At 37.2% G+C, this 25883-nt stretch overlaps 1 protein-coding gene across 6 annotated transcripts in view; it reads right to left on the reverse strand.

The window, feature by feature from the left end:
- Positions 1–25883, reverse strand: part of C15H8orf34 (chromosome 15 C8orf34 homolog) — a 354610-nt gene that overhangs the window by 70351 nt on the left and 258376 nt on the right. For 5 of the 6 annotated variants that reach the window (XM_025265285.3, XM_025265284.3, XM_044928702.2 and 2 more), the window contains one exon: positions 19209–19285. In XM_025265285.3, the coding sequence (XP_025121070.3) occupies positions 19209–19285 (77 nt within the window). Of the gene's footprint in view, positions 1–7485; positions 7887–19208; positions 19286–25883 lie in introns of those variants that run through there. The other variant, XM_044928703.2, reaches the window with a different exon arrangement.

A 25883-nucleotide genomic window follows, 5' to 3' on the forward strand; every position in this document is an offset into this window, starting at 1 on the left:
CTTCCTAAGGCCCACTTGACTTCGCATTCCAGGATGTCTGGATCTAGGTGAGTGATCACACCATGGTGATTATCTAGGTCGTGAAGATCTTGTTTGTATAGTTCTGTGTATTCTTGCCACCTCTCCTTAATATCTTCTGTTTCTGTTAGGTCCATACCATTTCTGTCCTTTATTGTGCCCATCTTTGCATGAAATGTTCCCTTGGTATCTCTAATTTTCTTGAAAAGATCTTTAGTCTTTCCCATTCTATTGTTTTCCTCTATTTCTTTGCACTGATCACTGAGGAAGACTTTCTTATCTCTTCTTGCTATTCACTGAAACCCTGCATTCAGATGGATATATCTTTTCTCCTTTGTCTTTCCCTTCTCTTCAGCAACCATTTTGCCTTTTTTGCTTTTCTTCTTCTTGGGGATGGTTTTGATCACAGCCTCCTGCACAATGTTACGATCCTCCATTCATAGTTCTTGAGGCACTCTGTCAGACCTAATCCCTTCAATCTATTTGTCACTTTCACTGTATAATCATAAGGGATTTGATTTAGCTCATGCCTAATGCGCGGGCGGCTGCGACCCGTGCACTTAGCGCAGCCGAGAGGAGCTACCCCATGTCCGAGGTCAGGGTCAGAAGCCGGGAGGACCCCATGCCCGAGGGGAGGTGGCCAAGAGGAGTTACCCCACATCAGAGGTCATGGGCAGTGGCCGAGAGTGCCAGGCTGCGATGGCGCAGGAACTGCCGAGAGGAGCTACCCCACGTCCGAGGTCAGGGGTGGCGGCCTAGAGGAGCTACCCCATGTCCAAGGCCAGGGCGGTAGCCAGGAGGACCTACCTCATGCCCGAGGCCAGGGGCTGCGGCTGGGAGGAGCAATCCCACCTCTAAGGAGCTGTGGCTGAATGGGCGCAGGAGGGTCTAGAGGAGCTATTCCACGTTCAAGGTCAGAAGGGGTGGCTGTGAGGAGATACCCCTCATCCAAGGTAAGGAGCAGTGGCTTTGCTGGAGCAGCTGTGAAGAGATACCCCACGTCCAAGATAAGAGAAATCCAAGTAAGACGGTAGGTGTGGCAAGTGGGCATCAGAGGGCAGACACACTGAAACCATACTCACAGAAAACTAGTCAGTCTAATCACACTAGGACCACAGCCTTGTCTAACTCAATGAAAATAAGCAATGCCCGTGGGGCCACCCAAGACAGGCGGGTCATGGTGGAGAGATCTGACAGAATGTGGTCCACTGGAGAAGGGAATGGCAAACCACTTCAGTATTCTTGCCTTGAGAACCCCATGAACAGTATGAAAAGGCAAAATGATAGGATACTGAAAGAGGAACTCCCCAGGTCAGTAGGTGCCCAATATGCTACTGGAGATCAGTGGAGAAATAACTCCAGAAAGAATGAAGGGATGGAGCCAAAGCAAAAACAATACCCCGTTGTGGATGTGACTGGTGATAGAAGCAAGGTCTGATGCTGTAAAGAGCAATATTGCATAGGAACCTGGAATGTCAGGTCCATGATTGAAGGCAAATTGGAAGTGGTCAAATAAGAGATGGCAAGAGTGAACATCGACATTCTAGGAATCAGCAAACTAAAATGGACTGGAATGGGTGAATTTAACTCCAATGACCATTATATCTACTACTGTGGGCAGGAATCCCTCAGAAGAAATGGAGTAGCCATCATGGTCAACAAAAGAGTTCGAAATGCAGTACTTGGATGCAATCTCAAAAACAGAATCTCAAAAACAGAATGATCTCTGTTCGTTTCCAAGACAAACCATTCAATATCACAGTAATCCAAGTCTATGCCCCAACCAGTAACACTGAAGAAGCTGAAGTTGAATGGTTCTATGAAGATCTACAAGACCTTTTAGAAATAATACCCAAAAAAGATGTCCTTTTCATTATAAGGGAGTGGAATGCAAAAGTAGGAAGTCAAGAAACACCTGGAGTAACAGGCAAATTTGGCCTAGGAATATGGAATGAAGCAGGGCAAAGGCTAATAGAGTTTTGCCAAGAAAATGCACTGGTCATAGCAAACACCCACTTCCAACAACATAAGAGAAGATTCTATACAGGGACATCACCAGATGGTCAACACCAAATTCAGATTGATTATATTCTTTGCTGCCAAAGATGGAGAAGCTCTATACAGTCAACAAAAACAAGACCAGGAGCTGACTGTGGCTCAGATCATGAACTCCTTATTGCCAAATTCAAACTGAAATTGAAGTAAGTAGGGAAAACCACTAGACCATTCAGGTATGGCCTAAATCAAATCCCTTATGATTATACAGTGGAAGTGAGAAATAGCTTTAAGGAACTAGATCTGATAGATAGAGTGCCTGATGAACTATGGACTGAAGTTTGTGACATTGTACAGGAGACAGGGATCAAGACCATCCCCATGGAAAAGAAATGCAAAAAAGCAAAATGGCTGTCTGGAGAGGCCTTACAAATAGCAGTGAAAAGAAGAGACACAAACAGCAAAGGAAAAAAGGAAAGATATAAGCATCTGATTGCAGAGTTCCAAAGAACAGCAAGGAGAGATAAGAAATCCTTCTTCAGTGATCAATGCAAAGAAATAGAGGAAAACAACAGAATGTGAAAGACTAGAGATCCCTTCAAGAAAATTAGAGATATCAAGGGAACATTTCATGCAAAGATAGGCTTGATAAAGGACAGAAATGGTATGGACCTAACAGAAGCAGAAGATATTAAGAAGAGGTGGCAAGAATACATAGAAGAACTGTACAAAAAAGATCTTCAAGACCCAGATAAGCACGATGGTGTGATCACTTGCCTAGAACCAGACATCCTGGAATGTGAAGTCAAGTGGGCCTTAGAAAGCATCACTACGAACAAAGCTTGTGGAGGTGATGGAATTCCAGTTGAGCTATTTCAAATCCTCAAAGATGATGCTGTGAACGTGCTGCACTCAATATGCCAGCAAATTTGAAAAACTCAGCCGTGGCCACAGGACTGGAAAAGGTCACTTTGCATTCCAATCCCAAAGAAAGGCAATGCCCAAGAATGCTCAAACTACCGCACAATTGCACTCATCTCACATGCTAGTAAAGTAATACTCAAAATTCTCCAAGCCAGGTGTCAGCAATACGTGAACTGTGAACTTCCAGATGTTCAAGCTGGTTTTAGAAAAGGCAGAAGAACCAGAGACCAAATTGCCAACATCCGCTGGATCATCGAAAAAGCAAGAGAGTTCCAGAAAAACATCTATTTTGCATTACTGACTATGCCAAAGCCTTTGACTGTGTGGATCACGATAAACTGTGGAAAACTCTGAAAGAGATGGGAATACCAGACCACCTGACCTGCCTCTTTAGAAATTTGTATGCAGGTCAGGAAGCAACAGTTAGAACTGGACATGGAACAACAGACTGGTTCCAAATAGGAAAAGGAGTACTTCAAGGCTGTATATTGTCACCCTGCTTATTTAACTTCTATGCAGAGTACATCATGAGGAATGCTGGGCTGGAAGAAGCGCAAGGTAGAATCAAGATTGCTGGGAGAAATATCAATAACCTCAGATATGCAGATGACACCACCCATATGGCAGAAATTGAAGAGGAACTAAAAAGCCTCTTGATGAAGGTGAAAGAGGAGAGTGAAAAGTTGGCTTAAAGCTCAACATTCAGAAAACGAAGATCATGGCATCTGGTCCCATCACTTCATGGGAAATAGATGGGAAACAGAGGAAACGGTGTCAGACTTTATTTTTTGGGGGGCTTCAAAATCACTGCAGATGGTGATTGCAGCCATGAAATTAAAAGACACTTACTTCTTGGAAGGAAAGTTATGACCAACCTAGATAGCATATTCAAAAGCAGAGACATTACTTTGCCAACAAAGGTCCATCTAGTCAAGGCTTGGTTTTTCCAGTGGTCATGTATGGATGTGATAGTTGGACTGTGAAGAAAGCTGAGTGCCAAAGAATTGATGCGTTAGAACTGTGGTGTTGAAGAAGACTCTTGAGAGTCCCCTGGACTGCAAGGAGATCCAACCAGTCCATTCTGAAGGAGATCAGCCTTGGGATTTCTTTGGAAGGAACGATGCTAAAGCTGAAACTCCAGTACTTTGGCCACCTCATGCGAAGAGTTGACTCATTGGAAAAGACACTGATGCTGGGAGGGATTGGGGGCGGGAGGAGAAGGGGACGACAGAGGATGAGATGGCTGGATGGCATCACTGACTTGATGGATATGAGTCTGAGTGAACTCCGGGAGTTGGTGATGGACAGGGAGGCCTGGCATGCTGCGATTCATGGGGTTGCAAAGAGTCCGACATGACTGAGCGACTGAACTGAACTGAACTGAATAATTAAGTATTTAATAATTAAGACGGAGAAGGCGATGGTAGCCCACTCCAGTACTCTTGCCTGGAAAATCCCATGGACGGAGGAGCCTGGTAGGCTGCAGTCCATGGGGTCACGAAGAGTAGGACACGACTGAGCGACTTCCCTTTCACTTTTCACTTTCATACATTGGAGAAGGAAATGGCAACCCACTCCAGTGTTCTTGCCTAGAGAATCCCAGGGAAGGGGAGCCTGTTGGGCTGCCGTCTATGGGGTCGCACAGAGTTGGACACGACTGAGGCGAGTTAGCAGCAGCAGCAATAACTAAGACTGAACGGCAAACAATAATGAATACTGTGTATAAGTTATCTGGCAAAAGTTAGTATTAAATAAGTATTAATTATGACATTTTTATACATTATTCAGATGAAAAGAAAAATTCAGAATAAGAAAAGGATGGGTTCTCAAAAGTAAATGACACTACATATTTTATTTCTAAATACATTCTTACATTCCTATCTCACAATAACCACCAAAATAGATTCAAAACAGATTACAGAATTTAAGGGGAATATGTAGACAACTTTTAGGTAAATATCTCATATTGGGGAGGGGAGACTATGTGTAAAAAATGGAAGAAATCCGAAAGAGAAAAGCATAGCTTCAGTGTAATTAAAAAAAACTATCATGAACAACATAAAGCAAAATAAAAATGACTAATTATATCTATAAAACAGAACAAGTCATTATGCATAATGAATACTAATAAGTCAACAGGAAAACAAACAGCCCAAAATAAACTGATGGCAAGAAAAAGCAATTCATAAAAAATAAAAATACATGTCTAATAAGTTTATATAAAATTTATTCATTTGTAATCAAAGAAATTTACTAATAAAGAAACCCAACTTTAAACACTAAAAATATTCCATATTACATTTACCAGTAAGATAGATTTTTTTGGTACAATTTTTGTTTATTCACTTAAACATTTTAAGAGAACATTTCATTCCAGTAAAGGTTTAGGAGAGTCCTGGTTAAAGTGAAAAATGAACTTTTTCTGGTATGTATCAAGGACTTAAGAATAGTTCATACTCTTTGATCTTTTTAGCAATCCAGTCTAAAGAAAACTAATGATGATTTTGTGCAGTTATCTCCAAAACATTTCTTCTAAGCCCCAAATCTAAATGTTTCCCATATTTTTTCACATTAAAAACAAACACAGAAAATAACATTTGTACAACACACAGCAGGACATGGAATTGCTTATTTGCACCAGAATATGACTCAGAGGATTTAATGGGAAAGCTGGAATGCCCGGATACCAACACACCTGTTCCCAATTCATGACCATCCAATTCACAACCATTAGCCTGGGACAAACTAACTGAGACTATCCAACCAAAACACCTAACGTTGATTCAAATATAACAACTCTGAAATATGGTTTGACACTAAAATTAAAGTCTTAAACTTTAAAAATGTAAGAGGATATTTTGTCTGCTGCTGCTGCTGCTAAGTCACTTCAGTCGTGTCCGACTCTGTGCGACCCCAGAGACGGCAGCCCAACAGGCTCCCCTTCCCTGGGATTCTCCAGGCAAGAACACTGGCGTGGGTTGCCATTTCCTTCTCCAATGCATGAAAGTGAAAAGTGAAAGGGGAGTCGCTCAGTCGTGTCCGACTCTTCGCGACCCCATGGACTGCAGCCTACCAGACTCCTCCGTCCATGGGATTTTCCAGGCAAGAGTACTGGTGTGGGGTGCTATCGCCTTCTCCAGATATTTGGTCTAATAGATACTAAAACAGATAAGTCTTCAAAAATATATGGGTATTAAAACAAGGCATTAAAACAATTTTATGTCAGATTATTATCATATGTAAAGAAAACACAGAATCAAAGTTGCTAATGGACTATTTTTCAAAGTTTAAATTATGACATATTTACAGATATATATATATGCATAAATTATTGGAAAAACAAAACAAAATGTGAAAATTCATCTATCTTGTGGTTTTTCTGATTTTAAATTATATTCTTTACTGAATTTTCCCAAAAATTTTATAATAAATACTATTATATTTATAATTTGAAAGCAAACAAATTTGAAATAAAGCTTTAACATAGATAATAGGAAGTTATACTGAATTGCAGTTTTGAAATATTTTGCAAATCTAATATTTATATAGATGTTAATCTTTTATTAACTTTTGGAAATCTCTCTAAAAATCTGTGATGCATGGAAAAGAGAAAAAAAGAGTTCAATATCTTAAAGGATGGATATTCAGTATGACCCAACAGTCAACATCCTTTCAAACATAGCTCTTAAAATAATCTCTTTCTCTAATGCTCTTCTAATATACATTATAGTTCAATGTAATAGCAGGAATATATTATATTTTTTTCCATTTGAGTCAGCAAACTCCTGAAACTCTGACTTTATATGTGGCTACATCTTATAATAGATTAAAAAAAAAATCTTGATTAAATTAATGTGGTTGAGAGAGCAAAGAAGCCCACAAATATTTAAGCATCTCTAGGAAAGCACTTTGTATCCAGTCATTTTTATGTAATTGATGTAGATTTTATAGTCAAAGAAGAAGATGAACATGTAAGGAAAATCCTTTTTATGAGGATCTTAATGTTTTTCCATCCTCACTAAGGGACTGAACGTTAACTTCCTGTGCTTCACACACAAAGAGACCATTTCGACATGCACCCTGCACAGTTCATAATCAGAATATGAAGTTTTTACCTCACTATACAAACATCCATATTGCTTTTCCTCTGCTTCAGTATATTTATATACTGACCAAATGAAATTTGCAGGGCCTGGAAATCATTTTAATAGAGAATTAGCAATCACTTGAAAATGCTGAAAATGTCAAAATACATTTTCTTTTCTGCCCATCCGATTTATAAGAATTAATGTACCATAACTTCCTTATCCATTCATCTGCAGATGGATATCTAGGTTGCTTCCATGTCCTAGTTCTTGTAAACAGCCAGTGCTCTGGGACAACCCAGAAGGATGGGGTGGGGTGGGAGGTGGGAGAGGGCTTCAGGACTGGGGGCACATGTGTGCCTGAGGCTGATCTGTGTCAATGTGTGGCTGGAGTTACCAAAGTGCTTCTCCTCCAAATAAATAAAATAATTAAAAAGAAAAGAATAAATGGAGTCATTCTGAGTTGGGATCTCAAGTCTTTAATACCATGTTGTCATACATCTTCCTGAGCATTGTTTTCTTAGAAATTAATTGTACTTATTATACATGAGTACATATTAGTTCATTCTTCCTTCCCCAACTATCTTAATAATAAAATGCAGAATTTAACTGACCCCAAGAAATAATTTCATAATTTTACTAATGGATAAATAGTGAAATTATATAGAGAAAGTGATTAATTACAAAACTATAATCAATGTTTTACCACTCATTATATCATACTTATCATCTCAGGTCATTTTTTCCAGGGAAAATATGACATTTAGAAGTTACATTTTAAAAAATCATAGAAGTTTTAAAATATAATATTTGTATAGGTTTGGGCAAATATTTCCATCCTCAGTGCGTTAGTAATCAACAGACCTAAAAATGTCAAAAGGAAAAATCTCAGTAGATGCCAAAATTTGGTTAGATAACTTGTCTACTATAGTACTTGGTTTTAAGCAGTTTATAGGCGTCCTAAATCTGTGAGTAATGAAAACTATGGAAAATTCTATAGGGTAGAGGGAAAATGAAATAGTAAAAACCTTTAGGGTGGAACAAAATGCATACTAATTTCTATTCATTAGCAGACAATTCACTACTCCAATTACCTGCCAGCAGTTTGTAAATATTGCTTTTCAAGAAACAATCCACCATAATTTATTATTTCTATTGGTGAGATGATCATGAATATTAATCTTTCCTTCTTTATTTTGTAAGAGTGCAAGTTAAAATATATTTAATTTTAATTCCATAAATGCTGTGTTCCCATTTTTCACATGCTAGCCATACAGCGTAAGAAAAAATTAGAGCTTGTTCATTAACCTATACATTCAACATTTTGTTCACTGGTCAGCTATTTAAATCAATTTACATAAATCACAAACTCTCTAAAATATGTGTAACAATTTACTCATCATAAAATTATATTTGGGTATGAAAAAGAATTTTGAAGATGTCTTATTATTTAAAGTGTCAAGTTGTGAAGATGATGAAACATAGTTTTTATTAGGGAAGGGTTGTTTGTAGGGAGGAACACCACTAATAAGAAAAAAGGTGGAAAGTAGAAGTATCAAAATTCATAGTTAAAGAAATTGTCTGCTGCTGCTGCTGCTAAGTCGCTTCAGTCATGTCCGACTCTGTGAGACCCCATAGATGGCAGCCCACCAGGCTCCCCTGTCCCTGGGATTCTCCAGGCAAGAACACTGGAGTGGGCTGCCATTGCATTCTCTGAAAGAAATTGTCTAGAAGTCCACTAAAAATTTATACCCATATCTTATACTGGAAAGCTACGGGAACAATTGTTTCTATGCTTGTCAAGTCTAAGTGATAATTTTGTAATTTTATATCTTATTTTTACTAGAGTTTAGTTGATTTACAATATTATGTTAGTTTCAGGAGTACAACACAGTGATTTAATATTTCATAAGTTGTATTCCATTTAAAGTTATGATAAAATATTGACTATATTCCCTATTCCCTGTGCTATACCATATATCCGATACCTCATTTATTTTATACATAGGTAATTTTATATCTTTTAAGTGTATAGATCTCTTTATGGTATGCTTTATGAGAGAAGAGGCAATGATCTGGGAGAGAAGAAATGGTGTAAAAGGAATGACTCTCCAAGGGGACCTACACTATTTGGCTTCATGCAGGTTTCTAGAGTAGAGAAATACAAAGCATTTGTGCAACCTACATATTGTAAAAGTCATATGTGGATGTCTCATCTCGCAATGCAAGGGACATGAGTTCAATCTCTGGTCAGGGAAGTCAGATCCCATATGCTGTGGGGAAACGAAGCCCGTGTGCCACACCATGTGCTACGACTAAAGAGTACGTGTGCACAATGAAAGAACCCACATGATGCAACGAAGATTATACATGCCACAATTAAGACCCAACACAGCCAAATAAACAAATAGATTTTTTAAAAGTAGTATGATTTCAGTGAATTGCAAATTTTTCCTTGTCTCAGCAATAAGTGATCACTGAGTGTAGTGGAATTCTTTTTTTTTTTTTTTAACACAATTCCAAGAGCACCCAAGAATTGTTATAAGAAGATTCCACCGTACTTATTAACAATCCAACAGGGACTAGAAATACAAGTGGAACTCTTTGCTGACCTATCTACTTCACTGGCTGAATAAAACTTTTAAATATTAGCAAAATCAATTCACCTTCTGTACAATAAAAATAAATTCCCTTAGAAACAATGTCTTTCCTATCAAAGCTCTTTTCTGAATTTGCACATTAGCTGTATGCATTACTGGAGACATGCACATAAATGTTTCTTTATCTTCATGTTTTCCAATTACAGTTGTTATCAAAAGAATATTGTATCTAACCCCAATTTACTCTTTTTTTAAGTTCATATTCATGGAATCTTGAGAAAATAATATATGTCTGGGAAATTCCAACTTCAGACAATCAGGTCCACACCTTGCTACTCGAGAATAGAAATAGAGTCATTAAAGAGTGGGGGTAAAAAAGTCATTATTTGTCCCTAGAACATCAATTAAAAAAATGGTTTATTTACTAATCCAGAAAGCATACTTAATATTGTCAAGTCAAGCCTAAAAGTAATCAAATTTCACCTCTAATCCAACTAAGTATACATCTACTTTATTAAGATGATTCTGTAATCACTTGAGTCTAACTTCTGTATCAAGTTTGCCAAATAAATATTTTCTGCTACATGTATTATTTTCCTCTTTGTTTTCCTTTGAGTCCCCTCTGAATTTTAAGATTCCCTTCTTGTCAGGCTGCTCTGGTTTCTCATACTCCTTCACCTGTCAAGGATCCAAACAAGATTAGTCTTTTATGCTCCAAATTTAATGATCCTTTGCTTTCATAGAATTTATTTGTCTTAAGATTTAGTCCCTCAAATCACTTTTTCACCTTCAATCTAATGAATAATCCTATCTTTAATATTGGCTATTGATAGTGGGGGCTTCCCTGGTGGCTCAGATGGTAAAGAATCCGCCTGCAAAGTGGGAGATCTGGGTTCCATCCTTGGGTTGGGAAGATCCCCTGGAGAAGCGAATGGCTACTCACTTTAGTATCCTTGTCTGGGAAATCCCACGGACAGAGGAGCCTGGTGAGCTACAGTCAATGGGGTTGTGAAGAGTCGGACACCAATGAGCGATTAACACTTTCAGTGTTCTAATTTTATTCTTTCTACATTACATGTGCTATTTAATAGTGGCTCCTGTGCCTTAAAAACTGTATGGACCCTAAAAGTTCTGTGAGAGTTTGGGCACTGGGAAATTTGAGCGTATCACAGAAGGGATGTCAAACCTAAGTGATAAGTCACAGGACTTGCAAAATTCAGAGAGGATATTAAATATGTGAAAATGCTTGACAATAAGAAAGTGCTATGCAAATAGGTGATATTATTATTATTACTACCATAATTCTACTTAGTTTTACCTATCTCCTCAAACAGATAAGACTCTTTAGAAGGAAAATATACTAAAAATAAAACTTTCAGTAACTCCTAGGAATTTTAGGAAACCTTTCTCTACAGGAGCCTTTCTATTAATTATTCTTCCACTTTAAGAAATGACGAATGACTAGTTACATAAAGTCTAATAAAGAGTAAGTTTATGAAGGGCTGGTCAGTATTGACCAATTAATGCAATAAATAAGACACTTACAAAGAAAAAAGAAAAACAATTAGTAAAATACTGAATGCCAAATGTCTGTCTTAATTATCTTTTCATCTTCCTATTATGCTCACATGCTTGTTTAATACTTTCAAAACAAAATAGAATTTTGAAGACAAACAATAGGAACTATAGAAGGGATATATGTAAACACATAGCTGAATCACTTTGCTGTACAGCAGAAACTATGAAACATGGTAAAGCAACTATACCCCAATAAAAATTAAGTTTAAAAAAAAAAAAGATTGCAGGAGTGAACTTGCAAAGATAAGGTTGAAAAGATAAGATTTGAATAAAGTAAATGTTTCCAGGGAAACCTCAAAAGGGGGAGGAAGCAACTATATGAACTGTGAAATTTAAAACTCATTGATAATAAGTCTTCATGGATCACTGATTTTAAAAATTTATGTACTCTATTTTATGAACAAAAAAGTCAACAAAAAGGTATCTGCTGCTTTGTATTTTCTTCCTAAGGCTTCGTTTTTTGTTGTTTCAATTTTAATGAACAGATTTATTTGACAAATCCAGCTTTAATCTTCACAAGATGTTGATATGTGGAGACATTCCAGAACACAGAAGGAGGGGGAGAGGGAAATTCCATAAGAATGATCTGCTTATTTGGGGAGGATAAAAATGTAAATCTAAATGTTGCTTTTACCTCACTCAAATATTCACAACATATTTTAAACGCAGGTTAAGCCACTGGGGAAAAAAGTTTCCAAGAGTCTGTTACCCACTTATTAATATCCAATACCCAACATGGAAAGTTAGCAAATAGAGACAGCATGTGTTGAAACAAGTCTAAATGGTTTTCAACATTTGTGGCATGTTTATATTTTTGCAGGAAATGACTCAAAATTTTCTTTGAAGTATTTTGTATTTCTTACAGTAATAAAGGGGGGAAAAGTTCTGTTTTGTGTCAATTCTCCATTAATAGTTAGATAAAGCCAAAATTTTCTTCTTGTTTACCAAAAATACAATTGTAAGAAATATTGTTTAGGGAATTTCCATCTTTAATGTAACATAATTTTTTAATCCATGTTTTTTTATAATAAAAGTAGCTACCATCTAGAAACTATATTTGAGGTCCTACTGTTAATTTATCCACTATTGTGTATATTCCACACACTTCTCCCCCAAATTAGATGGTTAAGTTTACATTTGACTTTAAATGGAATTATGGAATTTTTAAAAATTCAAAATAAAGTGAATGTGTTAAATTGACTTAGAACAAATTTCTGCATTAGAAAAACACTAGTGAGCACCGTGAAAAGAAGGCAAAACTTTCTGAAGGTCAGTGTGAAATCACTCATAAGTTTGACCAAAAAACTATTATTTTTTCTTCTTTGGGTTATTAGGTACTATTAAATAAGCCAAATACTATGGACAGGATAAATCTTGATATTAGAAAAAGAATCTAACTGTATCCTTTGAGAGATGAGAAAGGCTGTGCTGGAATTCACAGATGATAAAACAAATCTTTGCAAAAAGTGATAAATGACAGACTATCCCAAACTCAATGATGACATGCTTTTATCATCATGAGATTATGAAAACATGCTGAAGTTTATAAATGTCGGAAAATCCCTTTTAAAAAGTTAACACAGACCTGGATTAGAATCCAAATATAATATTTGTATCAATATATACTCCATTATAGTCTCTGATGTGGGAACATTATTTGAAACCTTTGGTTTAGTTCTGGCATGATCCACACTTTACAGGGGACTTGAAAAACAAGAATGTGTTCAGAGAAAGCATCCAGAAGAACTGAACTACACAATAAGAACTGGTTAAAAGAACAGATTGTTTTGGGCTGGGAAAAAAAGTCTCAGTTGGGACATGTCAACAGCTTTTACTATCTAGAGATGAGTTTAGCAGAAGAAGAACTGGACTCAGGCTGTTACTCCATGAGTAGAATGAAGACCAATGGTTACAAGTGATGGTGAGAAATGTAAGAAAATGTCTAACAAATAGAAATAATCTGTTTCTAAAAGAAATAGGAAGGCACTAGAAATATCAAGAATGTGCAGTAGAAGGGAAACTGACTAGTGCTCAACTCCTGACCTAACTGCTTCTTTCAGCTTTGAGATCTTGATCCAGTTACTAAACTTCTCTTTCTGTTTCCTTACCTATAAAATGGATGTTCTTGAATTGGATAAAAGTGGTGTAGCAGGTCAGAATCCTGAGATAAGGGGGAGGAAATCTTGAACTGGGGGTTTCCCTGGTGACTCAGATGGTAAAGCATCTGCCTGCAATGCGGGAGATCTAGGTTCGTTTTCTGGGTCGGGAAGATCCCCTGGAGAAGGGGATGGCAACCGACTTCAGTATTCTTGCCTGGAGAATTTCATGGGCAGAGGAGCCTGGCAAGCTACAGTCCATGGGATTGCGAAGAGTCGGACATGACTGAGTGACTAACACTCTCAAACTAGATGGGCATCATCAATCTTGAACTAGATGGCCACCATGGTGCTTTCTATTTCTAAGGTTCTACTATTTCATAATAAGTGAAAATACAATATTTTTCATCTCATGGTAAGAAATTATTGCCTAATAATTTTATTTAATCAACACATAGCTACTATGTTGTATAATAGTGCCAACTATATATAGGCACTCCTCTAAGAATATAGAAGAGAAAAATGCCCAAAAACTTTGTCGAGATAGACCTTAAATCAGACAATAAATGAAACAAGTAAATCATACAATGTAAGAGAAGGTGATAAGTACTATATACAATAACAGAGAAATTAGAGCTTTTAAACAAGGTCTGGGAAGCTTCCATGAAAAGCCAACATATGAAAAAAGATACATTAATTTCATCAAAATTTTACAATAATTTTATTATGAAATCCATTGAAAAATGTGGTACCCTCAACAAAGTCTTGTGACCCAAATAATGTTCCAAATAATGCAATCTCATCAGAGAATGCTATGGACTGAACTGTGTCCCTCCCACAATTCAAACGTTGAAGTTCTAAGCTTCAGAATGTGATTCTATTTGTGAGGTAATTAAGCCAGATGAGATCTCTGAAATGGGTCCTGACCCAAAATGACTGGTGTATTTATGAGAAAAGGAGATTAAGACACAGCCATGTACAGAGGGAAGACCATGTGAAAACATAGGGAGAAGGCATCGTCTGCAAGCTAAGGAGAGAGGCCTCAGAAGAAACCAACCTTGCTCACACCTGGATCTCAGACTTTCACCTCCAGAATCGTGAGACACTACATTTCTGTTGTTTAAGCACCTCTAACAAACAAGCGTTGTTACAGCACCTCTAACAAACCAACACAGAGAATACTGTGGAATTTCCCAGGCAAGAATACTGGAGCAGGCTGCCATTTCCTTCTCCAGGGAATCTTCCCAACCCAGGGATCAAAAATGCATTTTCTATCTCCTGCATTGGCAGGCAGGTTCTATACCAGCTGAGTCACCAGGGAAGCCATTGTAGTATATTAACTCAGTCTAAATACTAAGTTTAGGATAATTCAAGATTGCAAAGCCATTTTTATAGCAACTCAGACATCTTTAAAAACTTTATATTTAGACTATATACGTAGATTTCAGTTTTTCTGTGTCTCTATTTGTGAAGATCCTCATCCTTGGAAGAAAGGCTATGACAAACCTAGACAGCATTTAAAAAACAGAGCCATCATTTTGCCGACAAAAGTCCAGATAGTCGAAGCTATGGTTTTTCCAGTAGTTATGTACAGATGAGAAAGTTGGACTATAAAGAAGGCTGAGTACCAAATAATTGATGCTTTCAAATTGTGATGCTGGATAAGACTCTTGAGAGTCCCTTGGACTGCAAGGAGATCAAATCAGTCAATCCTAAAGGAAATCAACCCTGAATATTCACTGGAAGGACTGATGCTTAAGCTGAAGCTCTAATAATGTGGCCACCTGATGTGAAGAGCTGACATTGGAAAAGACCCTGATGCTGGGAAAGATTCAGGGCAGGAAGAGAAGGAGGTGATAGAGGATGAGATGGTTGGATGGACCAACCATCAACTCACTGGACATGAGTTTGAGCAAACTCTAGGAGATAGTAAAGGACAGGGAGACTGGGTATGTTGCAGTCCATGGGATCACAAACAGACTCAACTTAGTAACTGAACAACAACAACAAACGTACCATTAAATTGCACTGAAAATCTTGAACCTAATGGTTACCTGGGAGTAACCATGGGAGAAGAGAGGAGAAATAACTCCAGGAAAAAATGAAGAGATGGAGCCACAGCGAAAACAACACCCAGATGTGGATATGACTGGTGATGGAAGTAAACTCCGAGGCTGTAAAGAGCAATATTGCATAGGAACCTGGAATGTTAGGTCTATGAATCACGGTAAATTAGAAATGGTCAAACAGGAGATGGCAAGAGTGAACATTGACATTTTAGGAATCAGTGAACTAAAATGGACTAGAATGGTCAAATTTAATTCAGATGACCATTATATCTACTAATATGGGCAAGAATCCCTTAGAAGAAATGGAGTAGCCCTCATAGTCAACAAAAGAGTCCGAAATGCAGTACTTGGGTGCAGCTCAAAAATGACATAATGATTTCTGTTCATTTCCAAGGCAAACCGTACAATATAACAGTAATCCAAGTCTATGTCCTGACCAGTAATGCTGAAGAAGCTGGAGTTGAATGGTTCTATGAAGACCTACAGACCTTATAGAATTAACACCCAAAAAAGTTGTCTTTTTTTTCATAGGGGACTGTAATGCAAAAGTAGGAAGTCGAGACCTGGAGTAACGGGCAAATTTGGCCTTGGAGTACAAAATGAAGCAAGGTAAATGCTAACAGAGTTTTGTCAAGAGAACACACTAGTCACAGCAAACACCCTCTTCCAACAACACAAGATATGGACATCACCGGATGGTCAATACTGAAATCAGATTGATTATATTCTTTGCAGCCAAAGATGGAGAAGCTCTATACAGTCAGCAAAACAAGACTGGGAGCTGACTGTGGCTCAGATCATGAACTCCTTATTGCTAAATTCACACATAAATTGAAGAAAGTAGGAAAAACCACTAGACCATTCAGGTATGACCTAAATCAAATCTCTTATGATTATACAGTAGAAGTGACAAACAGATTCAATGGATTAGATCTGATAGACAGAACGCCTGGAGAACTATGGACAGAGGATCATGACATTGTACAGGAGGCAGTGATCAAGACCATCCCCAAGAAAAAGAAATGCATAAAGGCAAAATGGTTGTCTGAGGAGGTCTTACAAATAGCTGAGAAAAGAAAAGAAGCTAAAGGCAAAGGAGAAAAGGAAAGATACACCCATCTATATGCAGAGTTCCAAAGAACAGCAAGGGGAGATAAGAAAGCCTTCCTCAGTGATCAATGCAAATAAATAGAGGAAAAGAATAAAATGGGAAAGATTAGAGATCTCTTCAAGAAAATTAGAGATACCAAGGGAACATTTCATGCAAAGATGAGCACAGTAAAGGACAGAAATGGTACAGGCCTAACAGAAGCAGAATATATTAAGAAGAGGTGGCAAGAGAACACAGAAGAACTACAAAAAAGATCTCCATGACCCAGACAACCACGATGGTGTAATCATTCACCTAGAACCAGATATCCTGGAATGCGAGTCAAGTGGGTCTTAGGAGTCATCATGACGAACAAAGCTAGCGGAGGTATTGAAATTCCAGTTGAGCTATTTCAAATCCTAAAAGATGATGCTGTGAAAGTGCTGCACTCAATATGCCAGCAAATTTGGAAAAACTCAGCAGTGGCCACAGGACTGGAAAAGGTCAGTTTTCATTCCAATTCCAAAGAAAGGAAATGCCAAAGAATGTTAAAACTACCGCACAGTTGCCCTCATTTCACATGCTAGCAAAATAATGCTCAAAATTCTCCAAGCCAGGCTTGAACAGTACATGAACTGTGAACTTCCAGATGTTCAAGCTGGATTTACAAAAGGCAGAGGAACTAGAGATCAAATTGCCAACATCTGTTGAATCACAGAAAAAGCAAGAAAATTCTCCAAAAAAATCTTCTGCTTTATAGATTATGCCAAAGCCAAGACCACCTTACCTGCCTCCTGCATCTGTATGCAGGTCAAGAAGCAACAGTTAGAATCAGACATAGAACAACAGACTGGTTCCAAGTTGGGAAAGGAGTACATCAAGTCTGTATATTGTTACCCTGCTTATTTAACTTATATGCAGGGTACCTCATGCAAAATGCCGGGCTGGATGAAGCACAAGCTGGAATCAAGATTGCCAGGAGAAATATCAATAACCTCAGATATGCCGATGACACCACCATTATGGCAGAAAGTAAAGAGGAACTAAAGAGTCTCTTGATGAGGGTGAAAGAGGAGAGTGAAAAAGCTGGCTTAAACTCAACATTCAAAACACAAAGTTCACGGCATCTGGTCCCATCACTCCATGGCAAATAGATGGAGAAACAATGGAAACAGTGATAGACTTTATTTTCTTGGACTCCAAAATCATTGCAGATGGTGACTACAACCATGAAATTAAAAGATGCTTGCTCCTTGGAAGAAAAGCTATGACTAACCTACACAGCATATTAAAAAGCAGAGATATCACTTGCCAACAAAGGTCCATCTAGTCAAAGTTATGTTTTTTCCAGTAGTCATAAGGATGTGAGACTTGGACCATAAGAAAGCTGAGCGCCGAAGAATTGATGCTTTTGAACTGTGTTTTGGAGGAGACTCTTGAGAGTCCCTTGGACTGCAAGGAGATTCAACCAGTCAATCCTAAAGAAAATCATTACTGAATATTCATTGGAAGGACTGATGCTGTATCTGAAACTCCAATAGTTTGGCTACCTGATGCGAAGAACTGACTCATTAGAAAAGACCCTGATGCTGGGAAAGATTGCAGGTGGGAGGATAAGAGGACAACAGAGGATGAGATGGTTAGATGGCATCACTGACTCAATGGACATAATTTGGGCAAGCTCCAGGAGATGGTGATGGACAGGGAAGCCTGATGTGCTGCAGTCAATGGGCTGCAAATGGAAGAGATATAGTTTAATCAAAATATCAGAAGGACTTCACAACTAATAATATCATGCTTAAATTATACCTGGGCTTCCCTGATAGCTCAGTTGAAAAAGAATCCCCCTGCAATCAGAAAGATCCCTTGGAGAAGTGATAGGCTACCCACTCTGGTTCTTGGGCTTCCTTTGTGGCTCAACTGTTAAAGAATTTGCCTGCAATTTGGGAAACCTGGGTTCAATCCCTGGGTTGGGAAGACCCCCTAGAGAAGGGAAAGGCTACCCACTCCAGTATTCTGACCTGGAGAATTCCATGGACTGTAGAGTCCATGGGGTCGCAGAGAGTCAGACACAACTGAGTGACTTTCACTTTAAGGTATATGTAAACTTCCAGGATATGCAAAACATTTATTTTTCTATCATGATATGCTGTTGCTGCTGCTAAGTCGCTTCAGTTGTGTCCGACTCTGTGTGACCCCATAGATGGCAGCCCACCAGGCTCCCCAGTCCCTGGGATTCTCCAGGCAAGAACGCTGGAATGGGTTGCCATTTCCTTCTCCAATGCATGAAAATGAAAAGTGAAAGTGAAGCCACTCAGTCGTGTCCGACTCTTAGCGACCCCATAGACTGCAGCCTACCAGGCTCCTCCATCCATGGGATTTTCCAGGCAAGAGTACTGGAGTGGGTTGATTTATTGAAGTTTGAGATGGCAGCTCATAATATTTTAGAATGTTCATGTGCACAACCAAGCAGTTAATAATACCAGGACTTAGGTTCCCCCCTCCCCCTTATTCAACTCTTCTCCAATTGCTGAAAGAGCTCAGTGCAACTTTGTAGCTTTGCTGTGTACCTGTAATCAAGCTGACCACCTACTTAAAGGAGCATCTCCATGACTATGTGGGCTATGTAGATGCACATTTTAACATATTCTTTAAATGACATTGCTTCCTATTCCTTTCTATTCCTTTTAGATGTTCCTGTTAGGGATATACATTAGTTTTAGAGATAAAATTAAGTCAGTGAATATACTTACAGGTCCTGTTAATTTAGATGCTTTCTCAAATTCTTCACCCTCTTCCATTAGTGCTTCTTCAGTCCCAGGTAAAGAATCTATTTTCACAAAAAGAATGAATAAGTTAGAAAAAAAAGTATAAGTTGGAGTCACATATTGCTTAATATATGAACTTATCTGATATATGTTAATATATGATACAATTTTTATATATAAATCATAAACTCTCAGATATATAAACTTATCATGAGAAGGATGTGAAAGTAACTGAACAGGATGTTGAAAAATCATAGTATTTGAGATTTAAAATAGTGTGTAGAGTGTTTTTTATTTAGCGTACAATGTATGCAAACCTTTAGCATTTCTCATTTGCATGCTTGCATGCTCAGTCGCGTCAGTCATGTCCAATTTTTTGCAACCCTATGGACTGTAGTCTGCCAGGTTCCTCTGTCCACGGGATTCTCCAGGCAAGAATACTATGGGTCACCATTTTCTTCTCCAGGGATCTTCCTGACCCAGGGATCGAACCCGCGTCTCTTACATCTCAGTGTTGGCAGGCGGGTTCTTTACCGCTAGTGCCACCTGGGAAGCCCATTTAAAAGGCTGCAATGAAGTCAGGACTGTGCAAGAGCTGCAGTCATCTTAGTCAGATCAACTGTTCTTCTGGCATATTATTTAGTTAATTGTTGGAATTTAATGTTCTTTTTCTGTCTTGTAATTTTTATTTGCTTTTTCCATCAACTGTTTTTTTTTTTTTCTTTTTTTGAGGGGCCACAGTATTTAAATTCCAATTTGTATTCTCTTTTTTAAACAGGATGAACAGTTCTGAAAAGTTGGGAGAAAGGTTGTTGTTGTTGTTATTTCATTGCTAAGTCACGTCCAATTCTTTGTGACTCCATGGACGCAGCCCAGCAGACTCTGTCTGTGGGATTCTCCATGCAAGAACACTGGAGCGGAGTGCCATGTGCACCTCCAGGGGATCTTCCCAACTCAGAGTCTGAACCCATGTCTCTTTCATCACCGGAACTGGCAAGCGGGTTCTTTACCACTATCACTACCTGGGAGAAGAGTACTTATTATTAAATGATGGTTAGTATTCCATTTTAATGTATCAAGGAACAAGTTGATATTATTTGCTTGACTAGATTGATGATAGGGTATGTAATGACTTTCAAATATGTGAATAAAAAGATGGTAAACTTTTCCATATGTCTGCTAAATTAAATTAATTATAACAACGAAGATTTCTACAGGTTCTAGAGAATTCTTCAATAGAGATAGATACATAGAGCATCTAGAAATAGCTTGTGTTTTAATACCTTCCATTCAAATAAAAAAATCAGTTATAAGGAGGGTATTTTAAATCACCAGAAGCTTTAAACATTGATTGATTATATTTATTAATATTTTAAAGAGCCATATGCATCCTTAAAGAAGGCCTTCCTTCACATTCACACACACAAGTGGAGACAGATTTTTTTGTTTGTTTGTTTCATAAAATGTGTGCTCTGAGAAGAAAATCAGAGCCTTAAATCCTCTGAGTCCTTAATGGCCAGTCAAGACCATAGAGACAATGGAAAGCTTAGTACAAATCTATAATCACAATTGTTAAATCATGGAGCTTTAGCTCCAATAATTCAGAATTTTATATTCAAGCAAAAAAAATCAGGATAAATGATGAGAATTGTACCACATTAAAAATATTAATCCACGAATAAAGGAAACTTGAATCCATATCTATTAAAACCCCATCATAAATGTGACAATAGATAGATTCTTTACTTTAGAATGCATAAATTAGTATAATTTAAGTCCCCCAAGACTGAATTATATTCTGATGAACTGTGATCAAATATTACTATAATTTTAGTATTCATTCAGTATTTTTTCCATTTTATTATATGTTGAAATTGCTATTTGTGTGGAATATTGACAATAATATTAAAATGTCTGACCCTACATCATAAAGCAAATTATTACATTTACAGAAGAAAACTCACTCTCGTGGATTTGCTAGGATTTTTATAGTTGGAAATACTATATGCCAGGCTTTTAACTAGGAGCTGTTAAAACAAGTTGAGCAACAATTCCAGAAAAATAAACGACCTAATCAAAAAATGGGCCAAAGAACTAAACAGACATTTCTCCAAAGAAGACATACAGATGGCTAACAAACACAAGAAAAGATGCTCAACATCACTCATTATCAGAGAAATGCAAATCAAAACCACAATGTGATACCATCTCATGCCAAGTCAGAATGGCTGCTATCAAAAAGTCTACAAACAATAAATGCTGGAGAGGGTGCGGAGAAAAGGGAACCCTCTTACACTGTTGGTGGGAATGCAAACTAGTATAGCAGTATGGAGAACACTGTGGAATTCTTTAAAAAACTGTAAACAGAACTGCCTTATGACCCAACAATCCCACTGCTGGGCATACACACTGAGGAAACCAGAAGGGAAAGAGACACGTGTACCCCAACGTTCATCGCAGCAGTTTACAATAGCCAGGACATGGAAGCAACCTAGATGTCCATCGGCAGACGGATGGATAAGAAAGCTGTGGTACATATACACAATGGAATATTACTCAGCTATTAAAAAGAATGCATTTGAATCAGTTCTAATGAGGTAGATGAAACTGGAGCCTATTATACAGAGTGAAGTAAGTCAAAAAGAAAAACACCAATACAGTATACTAACACATATATATGGAATTTAGAAAGATGGTAACGATGACCCTATATGCAAGACAGCAAAAGAGACACAGATGTAAAGGACAGACTTTTGTACTCTGTGGGAGAAGGCGAGGGTAGGATGATTTGAGAGAATAGCATTGAAACATGTATATTATCATATGTGAAATAGATTGCCAGTCCAGGTTTGATGCATGAGACAGGGTGCTCAGGGCTGATGCACTGGGATGACCCTGAGGGATGGGATAGGGAGGAAGGTGGGAGGGGGATTCAGGATGGGGAACAACACATGTACACCCATGGCTGATTCATGTCAATGTATGGCAAAAACCACTACAATATTGTAAAGTAATTAGCCTCCAGTTAAATAAATTAATTAAAAAAAAAGAATATGAAGATTCGCTAAAACAACAACAACAACAAAACCATGGTACAACTCAATAATGGACAAATAGTTCAATGGGCAGAATAGAATTTTTAGGTCCAAACCCATAAGAACTTAGTTTTTGATAAAACAGTACCTCAAATTTATGTTGAAAGAACAGACAATATAGAGATGTTTTTGACTCACTCTACAAATAAAAATAAAATATGATCTCTATTTAACCTCAAATACAATGACAGACTCAAAATGAATCAGAGAAATAAATGTGAAAGATAAGATTATCAAGTTAATAGAAGACAATGTAAAGGAAAAATTTTTGTTATTTAGAGGTAAAACCTAAATAGATTAGGAACAACAAAGGGTGTATGCCACCGCCATTCTTATTCACCATTGCTTTTAAGGTTTCACTGTATACAAAAAGAAATAAAATGATCAGTATAAAATTTTGAAAAAAAAAAACAAACAATTTGAGCAAGATAATGTTCTATGGTTCTCTCTCTTGGAGTTTACTTGAACACCTTCACACAATATGGATTTTTTTTTAATAAAAATTAACATTTGTAAAAGGCTTGGCAATGGTTTTACATTTTGTTCTGTTCTTGTTTTAGTTCAATTCTTCCTGGTTATTGTTGCCACATCTAGTGAGATCTACAGTGTGGTGAGGTGTGAAGTGTGCCAGAATATTCGAAAATTTACATATCCATCATATTTACATATCTGACCATATTTACATATCCAACCATATTTATACTTGCTAAGTAGAAAGGATCCTTCTAAATAGCCCAAATCTAGTGATAGGATAGCAGTATAATAAGCTACTTGGAACAATAAATACTGTGAAAACAGGATGGACCTAGAGACTGTCATACAGAGCAAAGTAAGTCAGAAAGAGAAAAACAAACTTTGTATATTAACACATATACATAGGATCTAGAAAAACGGTATAGCTGATCTTATTTGTGAGGCAGAAATAGAGACACAGACGTAGAGAACAAATGTATGGACACCTGTGCAGGTTAAGGTGGCATGGGATGCATTGGGAGATTGGATTGACATATATACACTATTGATACTATGTATAAAATAGATAACTAATGAGAACCTACTGTATAGAACAGAGAACTCTACTCAATGTTCTGTGGTGATCTAAACAAGAAGGAAATCCAAAAAAAGAGGGGAAATATGTATACATACATATAACTGATTCATTCTGCTGTACAGCAGAAACTAACACAACATTAAAAACCAACTATACTCTAATTCAAAAAAAAAAAAAAAAAAACCAAACACCTTAGTGTTGAATGCTTGGAGAGGTGCACTTCATTTTTAAAGTGCTCTGAGTACACTGCTTATTACAAACTATTGGTGGGCACATATGTGTAAACTATGTTGCTCTGTCAATTCCAGAGCAATTTTTTCTAAGTATTAATTTAAACGATTTTCAGAATACAAGCAATGAATTTTTTGAGCTTTTCTGAATCACATGGAAAGGAAAATGATGTCTATTCCAGAGAATTTTTTTTTTGTATTAATATAAATGATTTTCAAAATACAAGCTATGAATTTTTTGAGCTTTTTTGAATCACATAGAAAGGAAAATGAGTCCCTAAATTTGTCAAATGTTAGTTTATCTCCTCATTTGAGAGAAGAAACTGAAGAACAGAAAGATAAAGTAATTTTGTCAAAATCTAATAGTCTCTGGCACCACTTGCACTTGAAACTTAGCCTCTGTGGTTGATGGCGCCTGCCGGTAAGAACCTAGAGATCTGTAGGGTTTGTCAATGATGTTTAACTTCATTTAATGACTTCCTGTCATTATTTATACTTTTGCTGTTTGTGTCACAACAGGTTTGTTTAAAGCACAAAGTTACACCTGCTCATAGAAATATTTGTTTATTGAGCCAAGTTCAATGTGGATGCATAGTTGACATAAAAATCACATTAGCACTTTGGATCTAGCGATCTGAATAACTTAAGTAGAAAAGAATGTACTGAACCAGACAGCATATTTTGGAATTTGTTGATTAGGTCTCTAACATCTGAATGTGAAGAATGCAGGATATAAGAAGTTCAAGAAAGGAGCTTAAGCTTAATGAATACCTTTTTTCCCCAGTGAATGCAAGTAACTATAATCAACATATTACTGATTTCCTTGTTTAATTTTCTAAAAAATTTAAGTCCCAACAATACTCAGTTATAATGTAAATGTGATTGTTGAAGGATATATTATCTGTAGATCAGTGAATTGGAGTAGTTTTGACAGAATTCAAAAGTATGCATGTGTGTATGTGTATGTGTGTGTGTGTGTATGTGTGCTCAGTCGCTCAGTCTGCCAGCTCTTTGCAACCCCTGGACTGTGGCCCACCAGGCTCCTCTGTTCATGGAATTTTCCAGGCAAGAATACTGAAGTGGGTTGCCATTTCCTTCTCCATATCTATATATACATGTGTGTGTATATATATATATAATGGGCCAGTAGTTAACACCTGTTTTGTATCTAGTTTTATATTGAGCATGGTAGAGAACACAAGAAACTCTCAAGAAGCATATAATCCAACTGATGAGAGAACAAACACATAAGAAGTAATTCAAGAACAATTAGGGGCTGGAAACAAGAAAACATTTAAGTTTTGCTGTTGTCGTGTCCTGGCTATTATAAATAGTGTTGCAATAAACATTGGGGTACATGTGTCTTTTTGAATTATGATTTTCTCTGGGTATATGCCCAGTAGTGGGATTGCTGGGTCACATGGTAGTTCTATTTTTAGTTTTTTAAGGAACGTCCATTCTGTTCTCCATAGTGATTGTATCAATTTGCATTCCCATCAACAGTACAAGAGTAGTCCTTTTTCTTCACATCCTCTCCAGAATTTATTGTTTATTTTTTTTAGATTTTTTGTACAATTTTTTTTAGATTTTTTGATGATGGCCATTCTGACTGGTGCGAGATGATACCTCACTGTAATTTTGATTTGCATTTCTCTATTAGTGATGCTGAACATCTTTTCATGTGTCTGTTTTTCAACTGTATGTCTTCTATAATCACAACAAGGAAGCAACCTAAATGTCCATCGACAGAGGAATGGATAAAGTTGTGAAATATATCATATATACAATAGACTATTAGTTATAAAAGGAACAAAATTGGGTCATTTGTTAAGACACGGATGGACATAGAGACTGTCATACAGAGTGAAGTAAGTTAGAAAAACATATTAATGCATATATGTGGAATCTGAAAAAATTGGTATAGACGATCTTATTTACAAAGCAGAAATAGAGACATAGATGTAAAGAAAAAAAGTATGGATAATCAGGGGGAAAGGGGTTAGGATGAATTGCAAGATTGGGATTGACATATGTACACTATTAAAAAAAGAAAAAAGAAGAAAACATTGCGTGTGAACTGGACTTCAGAGAGACTTGACATCATCTTAGCACACAGGATCTTAATAGGCAGATGAGAAGAGAAATAAATTTCTATGAGTCAAAGGAGAATGGCTTAAGTAAATGGACACTTTTAAGAAGAGCAGAGAAGAGAAACCAGGTTGACTCTAAAAACGAATGGAGTGTCCACTAATGGCCAGCGTGGGGCCCCTAAGTTGCTAGTGAC

Source organism: Bubalus bubalis, chromosome 15 (genome assembly GCF_019923935.1).
Source record: "Bubalus bubalis isolate 160015118507 breed Murrah chromosome 15, NDDB_SH_1, whole genome shotgun sequence".
Classification (NCBI taxonomy): domain Eukaryota; kingdom Metazoa; phylum Chordata; class Mammalia; order Artiodactyla; family Bovidae; genus Bubalus; species Bubalus bubalis.